General features: G+C 44.3%; 1 protein-coding gene across 3 annotated transcripts in view; it reads right to left on the reverse strand.

Annotated features, from left to right (window-relative positions):
* The window catches only part of LOC119401395 (sushi, von Willebrand factor type A, EGF and pentraxin domain-containing protein 1), a 300,370-nt gene that overhangs the window by 127,499 nt on the left and 149,187 nt on the right, over positions 1-23,684 (reverse strand). For all 3 annotated transcript variants that reach the window (XM_037668182.2, XM_049417415.1, XM_037668175.2), the window contains exons 7-8: positions 12,381-12,560; positions 9,439-9,615 (exon numbers count right to left, since the gene is read on the reverse strand). In XM_037668182.2, coding sequence (XP_037524110.1) covers positions 9,439-9,615; positions 12,381-12,560 — 357 coding nt within the window. The remainder of the gene's footprint in view (positions 1-9,438; positions 9,616-12,380; positions 12,561-23,684) is intronic.

Genomic DNA, 23,684 nt, shown 5'->3' on the forward strand with positions numbered 1-23,684 from the left:
TTCTTCAGGCACATCTCAACGTTCTGTACATCTGTTTTTGTGACAGTAACGGCCATAACGTTTTAATCATCCATCCAACAGCTAGAAAGCTGGGAAGCTGGATGGGAATAATCCATGCAACAGCTGGAAGTACAACAGCTGGAAAGTAAATCATACGAAGAAGTCATCATTAACTTTCTTGTTATAATAGTTCAGGCAAGCGGTAGCTGTCTGGTTACATGGCGTTGCCCAGGTGGGAGCGAGATAGCGGGTTCATTCGCAGCCGCCTTCTAATAACGCGAAATTCAAGAACGTTCGTGTACTGTGCATTGGGTGCTCGTTAGGAAAATCCCCGAAGTGGCCAGAATTCTTATGGAGACTACAATGGTGCGCCTGACAAACAAGATCGTGGTTTTGATGCGTAAAAGTTCTTAATTTAATGTTTAATGCGGATGTAAATATGCCGATTTCGATATAGTGGTTAGGAAATATACCTATTACTCATTTGCAAGTTTCTTCAGGACAACCCCTCCTGCAAAAAAAAGTCAAAAGAGAGATAACGCGAGCAAAGAAAGAACTGTCAGTACGATCGGCACACCACACACAGCAGTGAAATCGTGTTAACAGTTGCAAAATGCCTTCTTGCGTTTGTTGCCGATGAAGGGCTTCACTTTTTTCCGCATAAAAAGAAAGAAAGAAAGAAAGAAAGAAAGAAAGAAAGAAAGAAAGAAAGAAAGAAAGAAAGAAAGAAAGAAAGAAAGAAAGAAAGAAAGAAAGAAAGAAAGAAAGAAAGAAAGAAAGAAAAACACCCTCAGTCTTACGGGTAAGGTGGAGCATCCCGTACCGCAGGGTATCACTATAGCGTGAAGTGCGGCTTCTAGTGTGGTTTCTGTATACGAGTATAGCCCTTTTGATTCGGTTTGTGGCTGCTCCTGCAGTCCCCAGCTAAATAAAGCTAACGAAGTCTGAGGGCCTGAGCTCTCACTCGGTGGCTTGTTGAGGCTATAGGGAGCGAGTTGAAACACTCAAGGGGGCAGGAATGCAGGAGAGGAAAGAGCGACTGAGAGGAGCGGGCAACTGTCGCGCGCTCAACAGATCGGCGCCTCGAGGCATCGTCGCCGTCTTTTCTCCTTCGCAAACGGCGCTTCGGCGTTCGCTGCGCTGTCGCGTACTGTTGCTCATTAAGAAGGCAGCTCCGTCGGTTTGGAAGAGCGGGGCCTAACTTGACACTTGATACGCGGCTAACGAGAGCCTGCCGTCGAGGTGAGGCAAGGGAGGAATACTGGCGAAGGGAAGGTGCAGCCAAACGGTGTGGAGAACTCGGGGAAGCTGCGCCACCCCCAACAAGGCCACCCAAACCACCGGAACGCGATGCTGCCACCGCGAAATGTTTCCTCGACGTGAAATACCCGGTTCCGGTCATGCTTAATAACACTACACACTCCGGTCTAGCGGGGAGGTATGTACACGTCTCCCATGCGAAGTGAAGAGCCAAAAAGAAACAGCGGCGCGCGTGCAGTCGTCACACGCATAGAAGCGCGCACACAAGGTTCGGATTACGAATAACAATACTGGCGCGACACGCAAACATTTTCGAGTGAAGATTCTTCCGTGGGGAACTGTATATAGACGACGATGTTTAGATGTAAGATATACAAAGACCGAATAATATAGCCTCGAGCACGTGCCGAAAATAAGCGCGAAAAGGACGGTGCATGGCGACGCGGCTCGTCTGGTGCACACACAAGAGCCGGCGGCAGTATTCCTTCGCCTGTGTCATCACGCTTTCGAGCCCGCATTGAAGCAAATAACCGTTTTGTCATGGCAAGACCCTGCACCTCCACAGAAGTTATTAGACTCGCTTTCCGGTTAATTTTAGAAAATCCATTTTATAAGGTCGCGCCAACCAAAGCTCCGTCAATGTGCTTTCAGCTGGATCCCCTAAGATGAATGTTTTGGCAATAGAGTTGAAGATATGTGGCTGTGAACAGGCCCTTTATCCATGTATATATCCGCAACACGCACGTCTTCTACTGTAGCTCCTTCATTGTCTTCCCTCATGACCCTGTATGTTATTCACTTCTTCTTTCTAAGCTCCTTCCGTGCATGCTCTAGAGTTTACCTCACACCAACCCACCGCATTTTCTAGAATACATTCTCTTCGTTTCCCTTCAAACGTGCGCTCGTTCTGCTGTGCCGGAGATTCCTTGACAGTTGGGCCCCCTCGGGCGAGGAAAAGGCGTCGGGCGATTATAATCTGAATTTATGCTCTATTTATCTTTCTCGCCAGTTCCTATAGTGTCAGCGTCACTCCAAAAGTGGTTTGGCGCCGCGTGATGCAGCAGGGAGAAATGGAGGATGCATTTTTGCGGGCTTTTCTCGACCCTTATACCGTCGCTGACGCTTCTTTGAGCAACGTCTGAGAAAAAGCCTTCTCTCCGGTGTAATGAGGCTCCAGAATAGCGTGCGCTTAGGCTGGTTGGTGTTTCCGCTTGTTCGTTTAGAGTGTTAAAACGCCGTCCATGGCTAGGTTTTGCATACAAAATGGGCATAGATCACTTTACGCATGCGAAACGCACACGTTCACCTTGTCACTATACTGTGCCACTGGACCGTTCGCAGATTTCCTGCACAAGTTGAACGAGCATGCTTCGTCGATAAAAAATGCTCGCCGAAATACTGACCACCGAGCTACAGGCGTATATGCCGACGGAACGAGCGCAGTCTTCTTGCGTGTGCTCGGGCAAACGAAAGTTGGTAACACTATACAGGCAGGTTATAATGAACCAAGAAATGGTGCTTGATACAGATGGCGGCGACAGCTCCACGAAAGAAGACGCCGCTGTAACATGTAATGGGAAAACGTTAAAGTGAACGCGTGAACGACAGCCACGGCGGTTCTATGTAAACTTTTACGTAAGGTCATCAGAAAACGTCGCGCAGCACTTCATGTTCTTCTACTGGATGACGCAGCGAAAGGGCACCTGTTTCTCTTTTTAATTAAGATCTGCAGCTTAATTATTAATCTCTACAAAACACAACCTAAAGTCGCATGAACAGGGTAGCGTGGTCACATGTAATGTCTACTCTAGAGCCGTCAAGTATAACGTATTTCTTTGACTGTACATAAGGTATGTAAGCCACGAAGAATAAAGCAATCAAAAGATGTTGTGCAGAGCAATTACTGCCGTCTTCGCATCGCTGCACAGCCTCTCCGTGTGGTCATGCGCACCCCGTGGCTCGAAATGAAACGCTTGGCTGGCGACAAACTGGGATTGCGAGCCTACCGCCAGAAAGAATGGGACGAGCGAACTGAAGAGAAAGAAAAAAAAAAGACAAACTGAAAGGACGAGGCGGGCAGAGAGGAGAGCGCTTTTCGAACTGAAGGCCCTCTGTGCCAGCCGCTCTAATTCTCGCGCCGCTAGTTCGATTAAGGGTTTCGCGGGTCCAGTTGTCTGAACGCATACCTGCTGACTCCGGCACGCACCCTTCCCCGACTTCTTCCTGCTGTGAAGCGCTTACGTATGCGGCGGCGCTTACCTTGGTGCCTCTCGTCACCGCTCTTTTTAAGCCCCCTCCGAATGCCTATGGCTTCGATTTTTCTCAGAGAGGTGGTCTCTCTATTTGAACTCACATCGCTAACTTGGCATTCCCATTGTTCGACCAAGTCGTCTTCTCGAGCAGATTTTTTTTTCTTTTTCAACCACTCTGACGAGCCCGCTAGAGTGAATCGGGCTTGCATAACCGCTTTCTTTCACCTGTCGCCAAGCGTGCTGATAAGTTTTCTTGTGCAACTGGAGCCGCATAAAAACGCTTTCGAGAAACCTTGTCTACAATCAACATTATGTAACGTCTCTTAATTACGCTTGTTTGCAATATCTTTTCTCCTGCGAATGGATAACGTGTCAGCACAAACGGCATGGCAGCAGCCTGTGCAAAAATCACGAATCGAGCAGACAGTTAACCTGCGCCCGGCAGCTAATTAAAAAAAAAAAAGCTACCATAAAGGCAAACCAAAGCGTATATTTGTCGTTGGTATGATGCTACGACGCAAATGCGTGTAAGAGTAAATTGAAAGGTAATAGGTTTTCTTCTAAGATTGAGGTATTGCCTTGCTGGGTTCCTATCTGCGCATCTCATTAATGACATGCGAGGAGCGTTGTCGCGATGACTACGTAATATGACTATGACACCCTGTCAACTACTTAATATGATGACTTGAATCGCATTTAATTTGGCGTATAACGAAAAGTTGCCAGAAGCTGGAACGTTATTCAGAACTTCGGTCAGCCGACAAAATTACCCCAAAGAGCGGTTTCTCAAAAATAACTGTCTTAAATTCTACATGTCCTTACATCTTAATGCCTGAACTCTGCCAATTTGAATAAGGGAGAAGTTATCCTTTATAATAAAGTATAGGTAATGCACGTATGCGAAAAGCTTAGAAACCAGCGAATGGGCTAGTACAAGAAAATAGAAGTGGAAGCCAAGGTGGCCCAGAACAGAGCAGAGGAACGTGACGCCATGTGGTCAAGATGTTTTGAAGATAGTAATATGTCTGTTCAGTGCAACGACGATGCATATCTTCCATGGTTCGCATTCATTACGTTATACGCGTCGACGATCTCACGCTCGCTTTGCGTTTTCTTAGGGACAATGGGAAACCAGTTCTGAAACGTCGCATGCCGACAAGAGAACCTTACATATAATTGGCCTATATGGCGGAGGAGATGCATTTTAGTACAGGAAAGAGCGAAATTTCGCGTCAGAAAATTCAAGCCTCACCTCGAAGTACACAAGTTCCGTTTCTGAGGCTTCTCTCGACACACGTGTGGGTTGCATTCTTGTGTTTTTGTCAAGATGAATAAACGTGATGTAGAGCTGCGCACTCTTTTCAAGAAAAAAGAAATTAATGCGAAGTTTTGATATGGCCAAATAACGCAGGTTTTATGTCGAGGTCATTGAAGGTCACTGAAGATGTTTCGTGACCTTTATTCCCACACTTGTGGTTTTTATACAAAAATGACTGTTGCAAGTAGAAAGTGAGATTGTATTAATAAGACAAAAGCGAAGCCGATAAACTAATTAGTAACATCTCTACGTTCTTGACGTTTGACGCTAAGTCGAAAACTCCGCCCCCCTGCAACAGGTGCTTGGGCGCATGCATCACCTAAATTAACCTAACTTATCAAAAGCTATCATAGCTCTAGCAGACATGGGCCAGAAAGACACGACGGGACGAGCGTTATGATAGTGCTCGTCCCATTGTACCTTTCTCGTCCGTGTGCTAGCGCTATGATAAATTTTGATGCATTTAACCAACTATACCCAAAAGCCACTTTGTTAACCTAACTTAACCTAACGCAGTTTTTTAAGTCAAACAACGCTGAATCACTCTTCCGTGATGCCGATTGCGAATACCACCGTTAACGCTGGGTGTCGTGTTTATTCCGAATGCAATCTTCGTCGACTAAAGATGAAAAAAGGCACGACTTAGAAGCCCCGCATATATTGCAATTATCAATTTGTTCACGCGTAATATTCGAAAAATACAGCGTTATTCCGCTAAGAAAAAAACCTTCACACATTCGGCGCACTCCGGAAGTACTTTTGTCTCACTACAGGTGTAGCGCAAATATTCAAATAAGTTATTTCAGCACATCCAATTTATGCGATACTGTCGCGGTGGTTGCCGACAATGTGCGCGTCTTCTACGGAGGCAGTAAAAATGGCCGGGGAGGAACAACGTCGCTGCCAAAGGATCAGTGGATAAGACGATACAGACGTCGAATAATATACTAAGCTCCAGCTGGTAAATTGACCACAAAGCGATGATAAATAAAATGGAGTGTGGAAGCGAAATCTGCGCGGTTACGCGCAGCTGCGCAGGCTCTCCGGTGTGCCTTGAGTATAGACTGGATTGAGGAGAGCTATAAGGTGGGCTAATTGATGTTGATTCATCTTCAAAAGTGCGCTTAGTGAACACAGACACAAACGAAAAAGTACAGGACGTAAGGCAACGAGCGCAGTCGTTGTCCTTACGTCCTGTACTTTTTCGTTTGTGTCTGTGTTCTTCACTAAGCGCACTTTTGAAGATGTATACACTGGATGATGGATCTTTTAGCGAAGCAAGGGCATAGAAAATATGCAGCCTCACAGCTAAACGGCCCTAAAAGCTACATGAGCTGCCCTACAGACTTGAGTGCCCGGCTGTTACTCCTGTCTTCCTCCTCTCTTTCACTCTTGCTATCTCCTTCTTACGTGTAGGGTAACGAACCCGGGACGAAGTCTGTATAGGTAGGTCTATGGTCTATAACACAAGAGTGACTTTTATTCTAATTATACTATTCCAAGAAGCAAGGCGCCTGACATGAGATTACGATTTTACGGCGCACAGCTTTTTATGTTTCCCTCGGTTACGGTTTACGGTGTGCTTCCAGTAGACACCTAACGATATATGCCTCAATGTTAAAAGCTACTGGGACATAAATGTAACTATGGTCTCGCGCTATTAAATAAACGATAATATGTAGAGAGCGGTAACGGTAGAGGACACCGGCAACATGAATGAAATCGAAATTATCTTCAGGCCGCTATATTCAGAGCTCAGGTCACGGCTGAACGTATTGTCAAACTCATGCTGCTCTGCACAAGTGCGCCATCCACCACAGAACACTCGTCCTATTACTTTCAAGGGTTCTGCAGAGGCAGCTGCAGAGGCGCCCGTCGCCGCCTCTCCAAAATGGCTCCAAATGAAACCGCGTGCTTCCGCATAGCTTCAAAGCAGCGCTGAAAACGTCTTACTTTGAGCGCAACCGGAAACAGTGTGAACGTAACAGAGGATGCGCCAGCGTTCCTGCTGGGAACACCCCTGCTGTACTTTTTTCCCGAAGAAGTTCAAATGAAGCGAGATATTTGATAAAAAGGAACTCCCTCACTTTCTCCCGCTTTTGAACAGCGCACAAAACGGTTTTCAATAAGGAACTCCGCTCTTAAGCACCTTTCGAGAATGAGTGTCGAAATGGTCTCTCAGAAATAAAGACGTAATATAACGCCGGCCGTCACGTGTATACACTCAAAAGATAGAGGACGACAGATACAGTACAAAGCTTTTGTATAAGGCCGCCCACTAAAGAAGCTTGCACGTGTGTTATATTCATCACAAATGAGTTCTTTGTCCTAGATTTCAATTAAAGTCACAGCCTTAAATTTGACGAGCAGCGCGCGATGTGGAATAAAAAGAAGACCCTGACGCGATAGTTGCTGGCATGTGAGTGAGTGCTTTGTATTCTAATCACAAAACCACGTAAATGTTGGTTCATATACTTCATACGTATACGACATATAAATTTGCAGAAGATATAAATGGCGTGCGCTTTCGTAGAAGTGGACAAAGAAACGTAAATATTCAGGGCAACAGAAGCGCTGAAGCTTTGACGTTATACTAAACTATAGTGCCTTGAGGCAGCGTGGGCCATTTACGGTTCTGTTGGCGTACGAGGTTTTCGCAGAGTATTTGCGTACACTCCACTAGAGGCCGTCGCGTGCGTGCCTAAGCGCTCTGAGAGCGTTTTAGAACGGCGCGTTTACGCTTCGTATGTCGCTCCACTTTTCTTTGGAGTAGATGCACGCGTGCCTGTACGCGGCTGCTTCCGATGTCGCGCGCCCGTAAGCACTCCGACGAACAGCGATCCCTTGGAGCTCGAGCACGCTGTTCTCTCGTAACGGTTGCTCTCGGGAGGCTCCCATCGGCAGATTTGCCTCTTCGAATTGCTGTGTAAACACATCCAGTACGAGGCAAGGCCCAAGTGCCTGGCAGTTGGGGACATCTTAGCAGGTGCCTCTGAGCTGTTTTTGAGAATACGTCGGATGTGGCGCCTGAATCAGCGTGAGCTGCTCTTTTGGCCTTCCGTTCAGCAAAAAGTTGCATCGCTATCATGGAGCTAGCGCTGCAATGTAGGGACAGACAGCGCCACAGATTAAACAAACTGTGCTTCTGTCCTCAAAAAGGCACTCGGTAACGTTAGACTTTACTGACAGAGTGACAGACGCAAGTGACGTTAAACGAGCCGACTTTTCGTAGGAAAGGTGCACGGTTGTCGGAGCTCCTGCCACTGCAATGAAGGGCGTGTTATGGTCAAGTAAAAAAAAAAACAAAACAAAAGAAACCGTTATAATAGGGCAATTTATGAGGTTGGCGCTTGGTTCATATACCAACAAAGAATAAGCTACGAATGCGCAAAAAAGATATCTGCGTTTGTACTATCTCGTCCTACTGATGCGGGGTTCGCCGCAAACTCTCAGGAAATCAGCATTTCAGAGAATTACGAGGGATGCTCACAAAGTTCGCGGTATTCATACCATACATTTGGAAGAGACGCACCGGAAAGGCTTTAAAATTATCGCACCTTTCCTTCTTTTTAGAGGAATATAAAGATTGTATTCTTTATTGTACCATGAAAAACACTATAACGTCAAAGAATAAAGGCAGCGTCAGTCGGGAAAATTCATTAAAGCACGACTGCATTTGAAAAAAACCGAATGCCAAAGAGATTCATGTCGACGTGGCGGCAGTTTATGCTGACATTAATGTTGTAGCACTGTTGTCAAACGATGCAGGTCATTTCGGTGCGGTCGAATCAGCAAAAGACTGAGTGGCTGACCATCGCTCGATCGTGAAGCACTAATTGATGCGCAAATGACCGGCGGATAAAGGTTGATCGCATGTTGTAGCAGTTGAACTTGAGTGCGGGCTTAGACTCAAGCCACTTAGACTGCGGGCTTAGACTGAAGGCTCGCGCTCACATTATTCCTTGCCCTCTTATTCCGTTGTTTTGCGCTAAGTGCCATTGTTTTAGGGCCACCAAGAGAGTGTGGACCGACCAAGCCAACAACAAGTATACTTCTGGTTTAGACTGAGGCTCCCACGCGACTCTCGCCGCCTAATCTCTGGTTCTTCGTCAAATAACGCAAACTGTGTGAACAATCTTCGTAGAGTACCTACGTTCGGACTGCCCGATGTGATTGCTCCGGCTAATTTTGACGTGTTCTCCGTCAGAGCAAAACAACATCGTTCACAGTATTCCGTTTCATGCACTACACTTGAGCGCGATACACCTGCATGGTCAAAGGACATGAGGCGTGAGTGCTCGCCTGCTCAGTAGAGCTGCAGAGCGCACGGGGTCGTCAGCCACTGAAAAACAGTTCTTATTAGCGAAAATGTTTGTCAGATTGGTTTTCGGCCCGAGCTTTTCTTCTTTTGGATAACGGGTACATCGCATGGTTGATTATGAAGCGACCTTTCGACCACAGCTGCATCGTCTTGTTCTTCAAGAAGAATTTTCTGCACAGCTCTTTTTTTTTCATTTTCGATTTACGATGAAAAAATAGATAAATAGAAAGCGTGGACACCGTGGCCTACTACGAGTGCCGTTACTCGTCCGTTGTCGTCTTACTCACTCTCTCGGCACAAGGGCACAGCCTCGTGCGTCCAGTTTCCGAACTGGCAGACGGTGACGTTGGGCCCCACCAGCTGGTATCCGTCGGTGCAGCGGAACAGTGCCCGCATGCCATGGTCCGTCTTCGGCGCGATCACGAATCCATGCGCAGGCCGCTCAGGAAGGCTCTTGCATCGGGCTGTTGGCATGCGAACAGTCGCCGAGTGAAGGGAAGGAAAACGCGACACAAAATGGATCAGACCGTTTTAGCATAAAGTGAATGTTTTACATTATGCCGCGAAGTTTGAATTGAAGACGAGCATTAATGCGAGACTGAATCAGACTGGCTTCCCAACCTCTCGTTTTCTTTTTCTCCCACTCGATTCCTTTTTTGATGTTTTCAAAGCGAAGCTTTCAGGAGTCGGGCGCATTCATACTGTTGTCGGCGGTTAACATGGAGTGGAGGAATGGCGAGTGGGGAATATGGAGTAGGGCCTAAGATTAGGCTCGCGTGAAAAAATTGAGATGATAAGAAATTGCATGACGTAATCTATGGCAGTGTGAAAATCTGTGCTTAGTAGGTGGCATGATTATCGCATCCGATGGTACGTGCTGCGTAAGGCTGAACTATTGTAGAACAGCCTTATATTTATTATTCTGCTACGATACATGACAAAGGCGAGACGGACACTGGAATGCTAGGTGCAGCCAAGCAGCAGCCGCGTAAAACGAGAACGCTTCAACTAAACAGAATTAAGCACATCACAGTACGAAGCAGTACAAACTTCGCTTAATTTGACAGTATTACGACGGGATGGGCAGGAAGATACTAATTTTGTTGTCCAAAGACCTTTGATTCTACAGTTCATATTGTAGCGATGGTGATGATGGGTGTTGTTTAATGATGGAAGGGCCAGGTGTGGTCAAATAGTGTCAAAAGGAGATCATGACTTTTCCACGTGGCAATTTATTTTTGAAAGGCGCATACGTGTTGCATGGTTGTATAGTAGCTTAAAAGATTCGCTGCAGAGTGTAGAAGACATATACGCTATAAAACTGCGACGATGACACAAAAACTTTTGAACGTCGTTTGATGCATACAGCCCGAATCACTTAGCTTAGCTCTACTACTCGGAAATACGGTCATTGCGCACTGAAAATCAAAATGGATAATTGACGCACTAATAAAGTTTGCATACTCAACTTCTCAACTAAATACTTTCCCGCACACTTTGTGATATACGAATCCAAACAGTAATATTTCGAGGTACATCCGCAGGGAACGTTCACTTTCTGAAGGCGGTACAACTTTTTGGCTGAGCTGTGTCACACTTGCCAGAAGAATACACTGTTAGTCAATTTATTTTTGAACAAAGCGCCTCTTCGAATTCTTGTACACTGAAGCTGTAAAATTTCTGAAAGGCAAGCGCATTTTGTCGCCACCTGTGGGAACCCATATCTTGAAATTGAGGTCATCTTCAGAATTCGTTCCAAGTGTATATGACTATAATTTACTAGTGACAACTCATAACATGCAATACGTAATTAAGAAGTTAATATGCGATACTTTGTTCATTAGTTTATATTCATTTTAAATTTTTCATACAAAGAATATCCACCTCTGAAAGTAATCTGGTTCAAGAAGCAAGCATAATTCAGCTACATTCCACTGGTCATTTTTAAATTTTTTTTTGTGATATAAAAATACTTCGTATTTTAGTGACCTTATTGCGAACTTAACCTACCTTCATTGTACGCAGACGATACAACTACAGTTACAAGAGACGGGTTTATCGACGTGGACTAGTAAACATGCTACTGTTATGAAAAATATGCACGACTGGAGCGAAACTATTCGGTTAACAATTAACATAAATACAGCCATGTTCGCTATCTTTCACTAAAGTTGGAACCCTCTTTCATCTGCCTCTTTCACAAATGTGCACTACCGAGCACATTTGTGAAAGTTATTCCTCATCCTTAGCTCTAATATTTTTGCCTTATATCTTATACAAAACAAAAGATAGGTCACAACATCAGAATATTTATCTTGCAAACTGTTGTCCTCGAACAATAATTGCAACTACACTAGCGCAATATCATGTGACGACAGTTTTTCCTCGTCTTATTACTCCGTCGGTGGCTTCGTAACCTCGTCGCTTTCAAGGGCTTATGTTACACCAACTCCGTGGTATTCTTTGAGCCAACGACTGCGCATGAAAGAGAAAGCTCAGTAAATAAGACACGAACGGTTACAAGTGACAAGTGTGCTCGTCTACAATATTTCGCATGTCACTTCTATCAAATTTTGTTGACTGTGTCTTATATGTGACTGTATGTTATATGCACCTTACAAAAATTAACGAGCGAAAGTCCTACTGTTACATACACTGAAACGCAAAAATATGTTTTCAGGTCGGCGTCTTGCAGGCTTGCTTAGAACCTTTTGTCTACGTTTGTGTTTTCAGCGGTAAAAAAAGATGACTTATGAGGGCTTCTTACAATCGACTGGTTGCAGATTTGCCCTCACGATATAGCTAAGCTGTGTGCGTCTTACAGTTAGAAAATGCATCTCGGTTAGGTGTGGTACTGCTAGAATGGAGCCACCGCGTGATTCACATGTAGATGAAGCCAACAGGCGTACACACTTCGTGCGGCAGTACGTGTACTTCGCCTATTTCTCGCCTGTAATATTCGAGCCCCTGCTTTGAGGACGCAGCGCATCATACTGACGACAGAGTAAGTTCCCAAGAAGGGAAGGGGGGGGGGGGGTAGTAGCGTGCCCAGTGTAGCGGCCGCTGGTGCGGCGGAATATGTGCGCTGGTGACTGATATCAAAGCCATGCCGACCAACTCGCACAATTCCAGATTAATATCGAAGCCGGGCAGTGTTCTATACTGAACGGTTGTGTGGTTCTGCTTTAGTCCATCGACAGTAATCTTGCGTGTGTCATTGGTAACTCACCTGGCGCGCATATTGGCAGATGTGTCCACGATCCGTTGTTGCACCGTGGCGGCGTAGAATTATAGGCCAGCTCATAGTGCTCGTGGCAGCTGACGCTGAGCCGGCGCCCGTGCTCCAGCCGGGATTCGGGTGTCGATAGATTCACGTATGCGTGCTCCAGCGTCGGAATCTTGCACGGCGCTGCATCGATAACATGTGCGTCACGTGTCAGCTGGGACCGGAATCCCGAAACGTGTTGTTCATAAGAGAAGATTTTGATTGGGTCCACATTAATAACGGCTTTCCTGTCGTGATTGGTCAGTGCATTCGACTCAAAGGCCGCGGATCCTCCGGTGTGCTTGCTATACGGACGTATTTCATAAACCTCAAATAGAGACATTACGTCAGGCGCCTAGGTCGACGGTTAACGTTAACCTTTTTATAGGAACTTTACTGGCACAGAGCAGGTGTCAGCGTCGCAAGCTGTAGCACTATACGACACGGCACCTGACTCTACATCTTCGATGACTCAACTTATTTATTGGAATGGCAATTCCCTCAGAATATCCTTCTCATTGTTAAGTAGCTTTTAAGAGCACAAATTCTTTACTGTGCAAGCTCCGGATAGCGGCTTATGTTACTAAACGCGCGAACATGGGCGCACGTGGGCATGTTTACATTACATGTTATAATAATAATAATAATAATAATAATAATCAATCAATCAATCAATCAATCAATCAATCAATCAATCAATCAATCAATCAATCAATCAATCAATCAATCAATCAATCAATCATTTATTTAACGTGCCCAGGAACAACCGTGAGGTCTTTGTGCAGGCGCACGCAAAAAAAAAATCAATAAAAATAAACAATACAATACAGACAGTCTTCAGAAATAAAAAGAGCAAAAACACGCAGACAAAGAGAAATGAACACTAAAGGGGAGGAGTAGAATAAGACAATATGAGAAATATTGAAGGGGAATAAAAAATTAGATTGCACATATACAACTATGCGGAAAGACGGAGAAGGGAAGACTTTGTACACTGTGCCATACTATGTCAAAACAGTGCAAAGCTCGGATAAAAACAGTGATTGTGGACTATGAAAAACGTCAAGATCAAGAAAATTAATATTATAAAGACTTTGTATTCTGTGAACGGTAGAGTGTTGGAAGAAGCAGGCGGGTACATGAAACAGTCTGTTCTCTCTGGTTAACTTACGCGGAATTCGAAAATTAACACAATTGAGAAGTACAGGGCAGGATATGAAACCGTGGACTAGCTTGTAGAGAAATAAGAGATCAGAACGATTTCGTCGGCAGTGAAGTGATGGCAGTGATAATGACTCAGCAGTATTTGAACGAGATCCAGAGTCATTTTTAGCAAAGCGATGGTTATATATGCTGAGGAATTTTTTCTGGACTCGTTCAATGGTGTTACCGCTGGATTGAGCAATGCCATTCCATATCACGGACGCATACTCAAGTTGCGGAAGACATATTGCCGTGTACAATTTGTGTAGGGCCATGGGAGACTTGAATTCTCGAGATATTCTACAAACACATCCGAGAGAACGAAGGCCCCGCATAGCAGCACGCTTAACGTGAGAAGAAAAGTTTAACGCGCTGTCAACAACAACACCAAGATCACTGATTTCATAAACCTTGCATAACGGCACAGAATTGACAAAGTATTGAAATGACACGCTAGATGTTTTGCGAGTGATAGACATGAATTTTGTCTTTGAGGTATTTAGAGAAAGGTTATTGCCGTTGCACCATTCGGAAAAAGAACACAAATCTGACTGCAACAAGCGACAGTCGTTAACTGAATGAATTTCCTTAAATATCTTGATGTCATCGGCATACAAGAGGAAAGAAGAATTACGAATGGCAAAAGAAACATCATTAACGTAAATTAAAAATAGGAGTGGGCCTAATACCGACCCTTGAGGGACCCCGCTAGTCACTTTATACAAAGAAGAGGTTTGGCCATTTACGGCAACATAACAAGATCTATTGAGCAGATAGCTGTGCAAGAGATTCACAATCGACAAGTCAACGTCAAAGTTCGCAAGTTTAACCATAATCAGTGTGTGGCTGACTACGTCAAAAGCCTTGCTCAGGTCACAGTTAATTACGTCAACCTGTCCTCTCTGAGAAATAGGTGTGGAGATCTGCGTCATGAAACTAGCAAGATTTGTGGTAGTTAAGCGGCCAGCAAGAAAACCATGTTGATTTGGAATCAATGAGTTTTTCACACTAAAAGACAATATTTTGTGAAGAGCCAGTTCGAAGATCTTTGATGTGGCACATAGTAGAGAAATCGGGCGATAATTAGAAACATCTGTCTTAGAGCCCGACTTAAATACTGGGAAAACACGAGCAGTTTTCCACATGCTAGGAAATGTGGAAGTGTCCAGGCAGTTATTAAATATCGTAGTCAGTACTGGGACAAATATAGTACCATATGCTTTTAGTATGGCGGAGGGGATGCCATCTGGGCCACATGATAAGGATGGTTTTAAGCGCTTAATGCATTCGCTGATAAGATTTTCATCCAGCGACAAAGCACTGGATGAGCTAACTGCCTTGGGCAGTTAGCTGGAGTCTGAGGCCTCAGTGCTGGAGTCTGAGGCCTTATAAACGGATGAGAAATGTGTGGCAAAACAGTCAGCGACGGCATGCACTTCTACCCCATTTGAGTCTAGTAGTCTGAAGGACTCTCCGCTTTTGCTAGACCGTTTACGTACATACTTCCAACACTCAGCCGGCCTGTCAGAGGCGCTTTTTTCTAAGAATTGAATGTACGAACTATGATCCCGTTTATATAGGCGTTTAGAGAGAGTTCGAAAAAAGCTGAACTCTTCCTTCCACTAGCTGGATGGAGAACATTTAGATTTCCTGTGTGCGTGATCTTTATGCTTCAGTGCACTGATAAGTTCAGATGAGAACCAGTGGGGATATTTACGTTGTTTAGGTGTATACTGGGGAATAAAATTAAGCATGCTGCTCAGTACAAGCTCCGTAATAATAATAATAATAATAATAATAATAATAATAATAATAATAATAATAATAATAATAATAATAATAATAATAATAATAATAATAATAATTATTATATTATATATTAATTATATATTATATTATTATTATTATTATTATTATTATTATTATTATTATTATTATTATTGTTGTTGTTGTTATTATTATTATTAACAACCAAGCTGTTGTAGGTCAACCCTTTGCCGCCCGGCGTCACGCAAAAGTGGCAGGCCACGTGACCAGGAGAGGAAGGTATCAGAAAAGCTGCGCCACGCAAGTCACATGACTAGCGCGCCGGTGGAGGAGCGGACCAATCAGAGAACGCGCCGGAGGAGAACACCGTACTCCGCACGACTCGAGCGGCAGCGCCGACGTCGAGCAGCAAAGAAAGAAACGAGGGAACCCAGGTGATCCACTACACTCGGTTACAAGCTACAAAGAAGAGAGAGAGAGATAAGATTCTTTAATGAAATGCCCGGAGAGGTTAGCCTGGTTTGTCGCCTGGCTTGCTACTCCAGGTGTCGGGTGATTATGGTATATACAATGATCACATATACACCATATACACACAAATAGTACATACAGTCACAAACACACATATACACATAAGAGCCCTTCACAGGCTTTGGTTAAGCTGAGTGTTCCTCAAAAACGCCAACAGCGCTTTTGTGCTGCGCATCGCACAACTGCTGTCTGGCCACGGGCCGAGAAGGTGCCGCAGCTACAAAGAAGAATGCCAACTCCGCCCACAGCCGTCGCTGTCCCTCCCACAGAGAATTCACATAATTACTTCACCCTCGGTTACTCGGTTTTGTGACGTCAAGCATTCCTCCAATGATTCAGATAGTTGTTGGCTTTACCATACAGACACGTAATTGTGTCGCTGGTTTTAAGCCGGAAACTTGAACGTCCTGGGAAATTTCATCACAGATTCTGACATCGCTGTTGAGCCAAACGTAATGTTTCGTGTAATAACGACGAACCTTTAGCTCTTAATATGCTTAGCGTTTGCATTAGCTGAGAAAAAGTGATTATGGTCCGAGCGGAACCAGCTATATGACTTTACACAGGTGAAGGGACGGCGCGCCGCGGTACTGTGGACGGAGCTTGCATTTTTTCTTAGGTTGTAACCGACTGTAATACTCCCAGTAAATATAAATTATACGTTGTTCGCAGTTCTATACAAAACTGAGAGCCTCCGCTCGCCTTCTGCACCCCCTCCCCCTTCCTCCTTACACAGAAAGGACGCAGTTTGTGGCCACTTTCGGACGCTCACGGCCCTATATGAATTCTGTGTGGTCAAAGGAAAAACTTGTGAAGAGAATTTTAATTGGAACTGACTACGAGAACGTACAGGCAGCATTATTACTATTTATAATATTGAACGATGCACTTCAACGCTCTGGCCTTATGCGTTGAGATCGGCAATGTAAAGCGCGTAATCCCGCCTGGCTGGCTGTTCACGATCGTCGAAACAGCGTACGTCACTTTATGTTCGTCCGTTGTTTACGCGCTGATTTGACGATCATGTTGTAAAGCGCTTCCTCTGGTTGTGGCCGCAGGTTGAAAACGAAAGACACGAGTCAGTGCACGGCCTATACAAAAAGGTTCTCAAGATGTAGTGTCCCCTGAAGGTGCGCCAGCTGAATGCCTTCCTTCGAGATACCGAATGGATGAGTGCTTGTTGAAACGCGCGTGCAATAATTATAACGTAATAGATTATTAGGCACAACACTCGCCCCCCTCCCTCGCCCCTTCGGAGGCCGCTCATGCAAATACAGCTGCTCCTCTACAATGGCGGCCAATACAGGGTTGGGGGGCCGGTGTCGAAGATGCCTGTGGAAATTGATACCATGCTCCGTGCACTCGCTCGAAACATTGAGGACGACAAATCCATCCCGGTTAACCTAAAGAGATATTCTACGGGTAATGTACAAGAGGATAGCACCCATTCGCTTGCGCGTCACCCGCGCTCCCGGAGTAAAACGTTCCTGTCATGTTTTTTTAAAGGTTAGCGATAGCTGTGACCCCTGCTGGAGACGCCGGAGTGTTTACTGTGTACTAAATTTAAAGAAGAACTTGGTAGTCATTAGACATTTAAACATGAGCCCTGTCGCATTCAGTGCTCGTGTTTCCGACGTGTGGACCAGCACAGAAACATTTACATACATCGAAAAAGTCAATACTGTGTGCACTTTGCCGTGCTGAGTGCGCGCGAGCGTAGTTTCGTAGTTTCATGGCTCGCTTTTACGGGTATGTTTGCGATCGACAAAGAGGAGACGCGTCCTTGTAAAAACTGCTCTTTCCCGTCGTCCCCCCTTGAGGGCCATGAGTTCATAACGGCATGTTATCTTGTCAAAAGATGGGACACGCTCGCTCGGCGGTGCTCTTGAAAAGAAGCTACAGTTAAGGCTTTCACGACTCGAGCGAGCAATGCGAGAGCCGGCACAAAAGACAGTCAGCTACAACGCCGTGTCTCTGTCGTTTTGATCCGGCAGCGCGTTTTCTCATCAGGTATGATACATTTGCTTCTACCTATGCCCTGTGAATGCTCGTCGATACCAAGTTCAAAGAGGCCGCGGCATTCATGTTCTCCGAAAAACTGCGTCAATTCTAAAAAGGACTCGCGTCCATTCGCAAGGGCATGGCAACATTCTAAAAGCTGTATCAGTAATAGTGCTTATGTACCGTTACTTCTTTTCCCTTGCGCATTTCCCAAGTGGAGGAATACTTTGAATACTTTGAGGAATACTTTGAATGCCCAATCAACCAACGTTTTCCCGACCATCATAAACGTGGCTTACAAATTTTTTTTTTACGTTCTCGTTGAAGTGTAAACCTCATTCTGATGAAAAATTTCCCGCTGATTTGTGAGTTCATAGCTTTGTGCCGACTGCGCCAGGGGCATCAAACAGCAATTTTTTATAAAAGACTATTATGTAATGGAGTTTATAAAATGGCGTTTATGGCAAGCTAATCAAGCAATCCGAGTGTAAAAATAATCAAGTCTTCAAGTATAACGATTCTTCTAATGCTTTTAATACGAGCAAAATTGTATAAAGTTGTGAAATTCGATATTTTTTCCGGATACATCGCCAACCCAGAGGGCGTAAATAAAATATTTGATGGTGACCTGTTCAACATAATACAAGACAAAAATATTTTAGGTGCTGCAGGTAGAGCAGAAAAAAAAATCGCAAAGCTCGCTTTCTTTTTCTTTTAAAATAAAGGTCGGCATTCAACTTCAAGAAACTCACCTTGGTGATCGGCCTAAATATATGCATGATGTCTCATTAGACAGATCCATGTCTTAGCTAAATGTTCGCGAAGTTGCAAAAGGGTGTTATTTTATAAACATGACAAATACGTTTTTTGAAATTTTGTATCTGCCGGCGATATGCAGCCCAAGTCCACGGACCTGCGGCACAGACGGCAAACTTGGCATGGCGTTCAAAGTAAAGGTGAAAAAAGCGGGGTTATCATGCGCAGTTTCCTGCCAAGACGCGCGCTACCAGTAATTATTATTATTATTATTATTATTATTATTATTATTATTATTATTATTATTATTATTATTATTATTATTATTATTATTATTATTATTATGTGAAAAATTGTTGATTGAATGTTTCAATTTACCGCCCAGCATGTCCCCTGCCTCGTTTCATGATGTCATGTCTTCCATTGAACTTGTGGTATCTTCTCATAGTGGGCATAGAATTATTGTTCTTGGGGATTTCAATGCACCTGGAATTGACTGGAGCACGCTAACCTTTTCTCATTACAATCATTTCATAGAGAAAAAGTGCAGCCTGCTCTTGGACTTTCTGGCGTTTAATTCCCTACTGTAACATAACTCAGTCGTCAATTCCAGTGGCAACGTCTTAGGCCTGTGTGTGTCAAACGATCAACCCCTTGAAGTTTCCCGCTCCGACATCTCTCTTGTACGTCCTGACAAATTCCACTCACCACCCACTTAACGTAAGATTATCCGCATCAGCCGAAACGACGAGCTTCAGCAGTTACGTAAACAAATCTCCGAGATTTGCCTTCAAGCGAGGTGATTACACGGGCCTCTATCATCACTTCTAAACCGTTGAGTGGTCACAGGTTATTGACAAACCAAATGCTGATGACCAGGTTGATCAATTTACGGAGCTTGTACTGAGCAGCATGCGTAATTTTATTCCCCGATATACACCTAAACAACGTAAATATCCCCACTGGTTCTCATCTGAACTTATCAGTGCACTGAAGCATAAAGATCACGCACACAGGAAATCTAAATGTTCTCCATCCAGCGAGTGGAAGGAAGAGTTCAGCTTCTTTCGAACTCTCTCTAAACGCCTATATAAACGGGATCATAGTTCGTATGTTGAATTCTTAGAAAAAAGCGCCTCTGACAGGCCGGCTGAGTTTTGGAAGTATGTACGTAAACGGTCTAGCAAAAGCGGAGAGTCCTTCAGACTACTGGACTCAAATGGCGTAGAAGTGCATGCCGTCGCTGACTGTTTTGCCACGCATTTCTCATCCGTTTATAAGGCCTCAGACTCTAGCACTGATATCAGACAACAGCCCAAGGCAGTTAGCTCATCCAGTGCTTTGTCGCTGGATAAAAATCTTATCTGCGAATGCATTAAGCGCTTAAAACCATCCTTATCATGTGGCCCAGATGGCATCCCCTCCGCCATACTAAAAGCTTATAGTAGTATATTTGTCCCAGTACTGACTACGATATTTAACAACTGCCTGGACACTTCCACATTTCCTAGCATGTGGAAAACTGCTCGTGTTTTTCCAGTATTTAAGTCGGGGTCTAAAACAGATGCTTCTAATTATCGCCCGATTTCTCTACTATGTGCCACATCAAAGATCTTCGAGCTGGCTCTTCACAACATATTGTCTTTTAGTGTGAAAAACTCATTGATTCCTAATCAACATGGTTTTCTCGCTGGCCGCTCAACTACCACAAAACTTGCTAGTTTCATGACGCAGATCTCCACACCTATTTCTCAGAGAGGACAGGTTGACGTAATTTACTGTGACCTGAGCAAGGCATTTGACGTAGTCAGCCACACACTGATTATGGTTAAACTTGCGCACTTTGATGTTGACTTGTCGGTTGTGAATCTCCTGCAGAGCTATCTGCTCAGTAGATATTGTTATGTAGCCGTAAATGGCCAAACGTCTTCTTTGTATAAAGTGACTACTGGGGTCCCTCAAGGGTCGGTATTAGGCCCACTCCTATTTTTAATTTACTTTAATGATATTTCTTTTGCCATTCGTAATTCTTCTTTCCTCTTGTATGCCGATGACATCAAGATTTTTAAGTAAATTCATTCAGTTAACGACTGTCGCTTGCTGCAGTCAGACTTGCGCTCTTTTTCCGAATGGTGCAATGATAATAACCTTTCTCTGGATACCTCGAAGACAAAATTCATGTCTATCACACGCAAAACATCTAGCGTGTCATTTCAATACTCTGTCAATTCTGTGCCGTTATGCAAGGTTTATGAAATCAGTGATCTTGGTGTTGTTGTTGACAGCGCGTTAAACTTTTCTTCTCACGTTAAGCGTGCTGCTATGCGGAGCCTTCGTTCTCTCGGATGTGTTTGTAGAATATCTCGAGAATTCAGGTCTCCCATGGCCCTACACAAATTGTACACGGCAATATGTCTTCCGCAACTTGAGTATGCGTCCGTGATATGGAATGGCATTACTTAATCCAGCGGTAACACCATTGAACGAGTCCAGAAAAAATTCCTCAGCATATATAACCATCGCTTTGCTAAAAATGACTCTGGATCTCGTTCAAATACTGCTGAATCATTATCACTGCCATCACTTCACTGCCGACGAAATCGTTCTGATCTCTTATTTCTTTACAAGCTAGTCCACGGTATCATATCCTGCCCTGTACTTCTCACTTGTGTTAATTTTCGAATTCCGCGTAAGTTAACCAGAGAGAACAGACCGTTTCATGTACCCGCCTGCTTCTTCCCACACTCTACCGTTCACAGAATACAAAGTCTCTATAATGTTAATTTTCTTGATCTTGACGTTTTTCATAGTCCACAATCATTGTTTTTATCCGAGCTTTGCACTGTTTTGACATAGTGTGGCACAATGTACAAAGTCTTCCCTTCTCAGTCTTTCCGCATAGTTGTATATATGCAATCTAATTTTTTACTCCCCGTCAATATTTCTCGTGTTGTCTTACTTTACTCCTCCCCTTTTGTGTTCATTTCTCTTTATCTACGTGTTTTTGCTCTTTTTATTTCTGAAAACTGTCTGCATTGTATTGTTTATTTTTATTGTTTTTTTGCGTGCGCCTGCAAAAAGACCTTACGGTTGTTCCTGGGCACGTTAAATAAATGAATGATTGATTGATTGATTATTATTATTATTATTATTATTATTATTATTATTATTATTATTATTATTATTATTATTATTATTATTATTATTATTATTATTATTATTATTATTATTATTATTATTCAGTCGGCGGCGAGACACTGGCCTGAAAACTGATCATCCGTCTTTTGACAGGTATATTGTCTCCTGCCACCTCTTCTTACTTACTGTATGCCATTTGCTGCTGGCTGCCGAGTGTTTATTTTTTTTCCCTTTTTTCGTTGCCAGTTGCAATGAGCGAAGGTATATATATCACAACGTTTATTGAGGGAAAAAAGAAAAGAAAAAAGTGTTTAGGGAGCGGGTGGGCGGGGCCCCTATTCCAGGGCTCCACTGGCTCGAGCGGCCCGCCGCGCCTGGTCGAGGAGTGCTAGTTGCACCACCCGATCCTCGCTGGCGAGCAAAGTCTCCCACTGCTCCCTTCCGGAAATTTTGCCGGCCATTGGCGGCGAGTTAATTTCGGGTGGCCTGTTCTGGCAATCCCACGTTATGTGGGCGAGAGTGGGCCTGCCTCCGCACCACGGACAGCTATCGCTGTACATTGTGGGGTGAATGGCATGTTTAAAATAGAGGTTCGGATATGTATGTGTTTGTACACGGCGCCAGTCGTAAGAGTCCCGCCCGGATAGATCAGGGTGTGGTGGACTGTACTGTCGTCGCTCAAGCCGTTGGTGCTCAAGGATGTCTCGCGGTAAGAAAGGATGTTCGTCTGAGTGGTCGGCCGCTCGGTTGATAAAAGCACGAGCTGCGCCGTCCGCTCTCTCATTGCCATCGAGTCCTGCGTGACCCGGGCACCAGATTATCGCATGGTCCTGCGTTAGGTCGGGTCCTAATAGGCGAATGGTGCTGTGTGGTGGTCTCCCGGTGAGAAAGAGTCTACATGCAACCTTGGAATCGGTAAGAATAAGTGAGTTGTGTATTTCATGTCAAAAGACTGCCTTGTGACGGTCGATTTATGAAATGTCTCGAATGCAAATATTCCTATCATCTTGGATCTAGCTACTCAGGCATAGCTCCCAGTACATTTACTACTATGGGGCAGTCGAAAAGAGATTATTGGGTGTGCAAAACCTGTAGAACCAACGAGAAGCAAAGTGCTTCTGCAATGTCTTCCGATGCACCGCCAACGCCAAGCAGCAGCGATTTTATCTTAGCTTTGGTCGCAGAAATTAGAGATATGAAAAGAAGTTTAGAAGTTCTGCCTGCACTGTCAGAAGGTTGATTCTTTCTTGCTTCTAAAGACAGAATTTTTGCAGCTGTCAAAGTCAGCCGCAGACCTTGATGAGTCAGTTTCTTTTCTTTCAATACAATATGATACCACAGGCGAACAGCTCAAGTCATCAGAGGGCGCTGCAATAAACAGAGACAGAGAAATTAGAAAACTGAACGAAACTGTCGAGCCTAAAGCTAAAATTTTACATCGTTTACAACAGGAGCAAAACGAATCCGACCAATACAGTAGACTGTCCAACTTGGAAATTCATGGCTCACCAGTCACCCGAAATGAAAATTTGAAAGAAATGCTAGTAGATCTTGCTGTGAACTGGAACTGCATGATATTTCTGATAATGATGTGGTTGCCGTGCACCGCCTTCCTAGTAAGCAGGATTCTTCTCGAACGGTTCTGGCGCGCTTTTGCAGTGTCGATATGAGAGAAAAATGGTTTAACAGGCGAGGTAAACTGCGAGAGTTGTACCTCTCTAAGGTGCTACCGAAACTTTTCTTCAATGACAACCTAACAAAGATAATCAGATATCTGTTCTGGCTTGCTAGGTCGGCGGGCAAGGAATGCAACTACAAATTTGTTTGGGTGAGAGCAGGCAAAATATTTGCCAGGAAGGATGAGGACGCTTC

The sequence above is a fragment of the Rhipicephalus sanguineus genome, chromosome 1 (assembly GCF_013339695.2).
Source record: "Rhipicephalus sanguineus isolate Rsan-2018 chromosome 1, BIME_Rsan_1.4, whole genome shotgun sequence".
Lineage (NCBI taxonomy): Eukaryota > Metazoa > Arthropoda > Arachnida > Ixodida > Ixodidae > Rhipicephalus > Rhipicephalus sanguineus.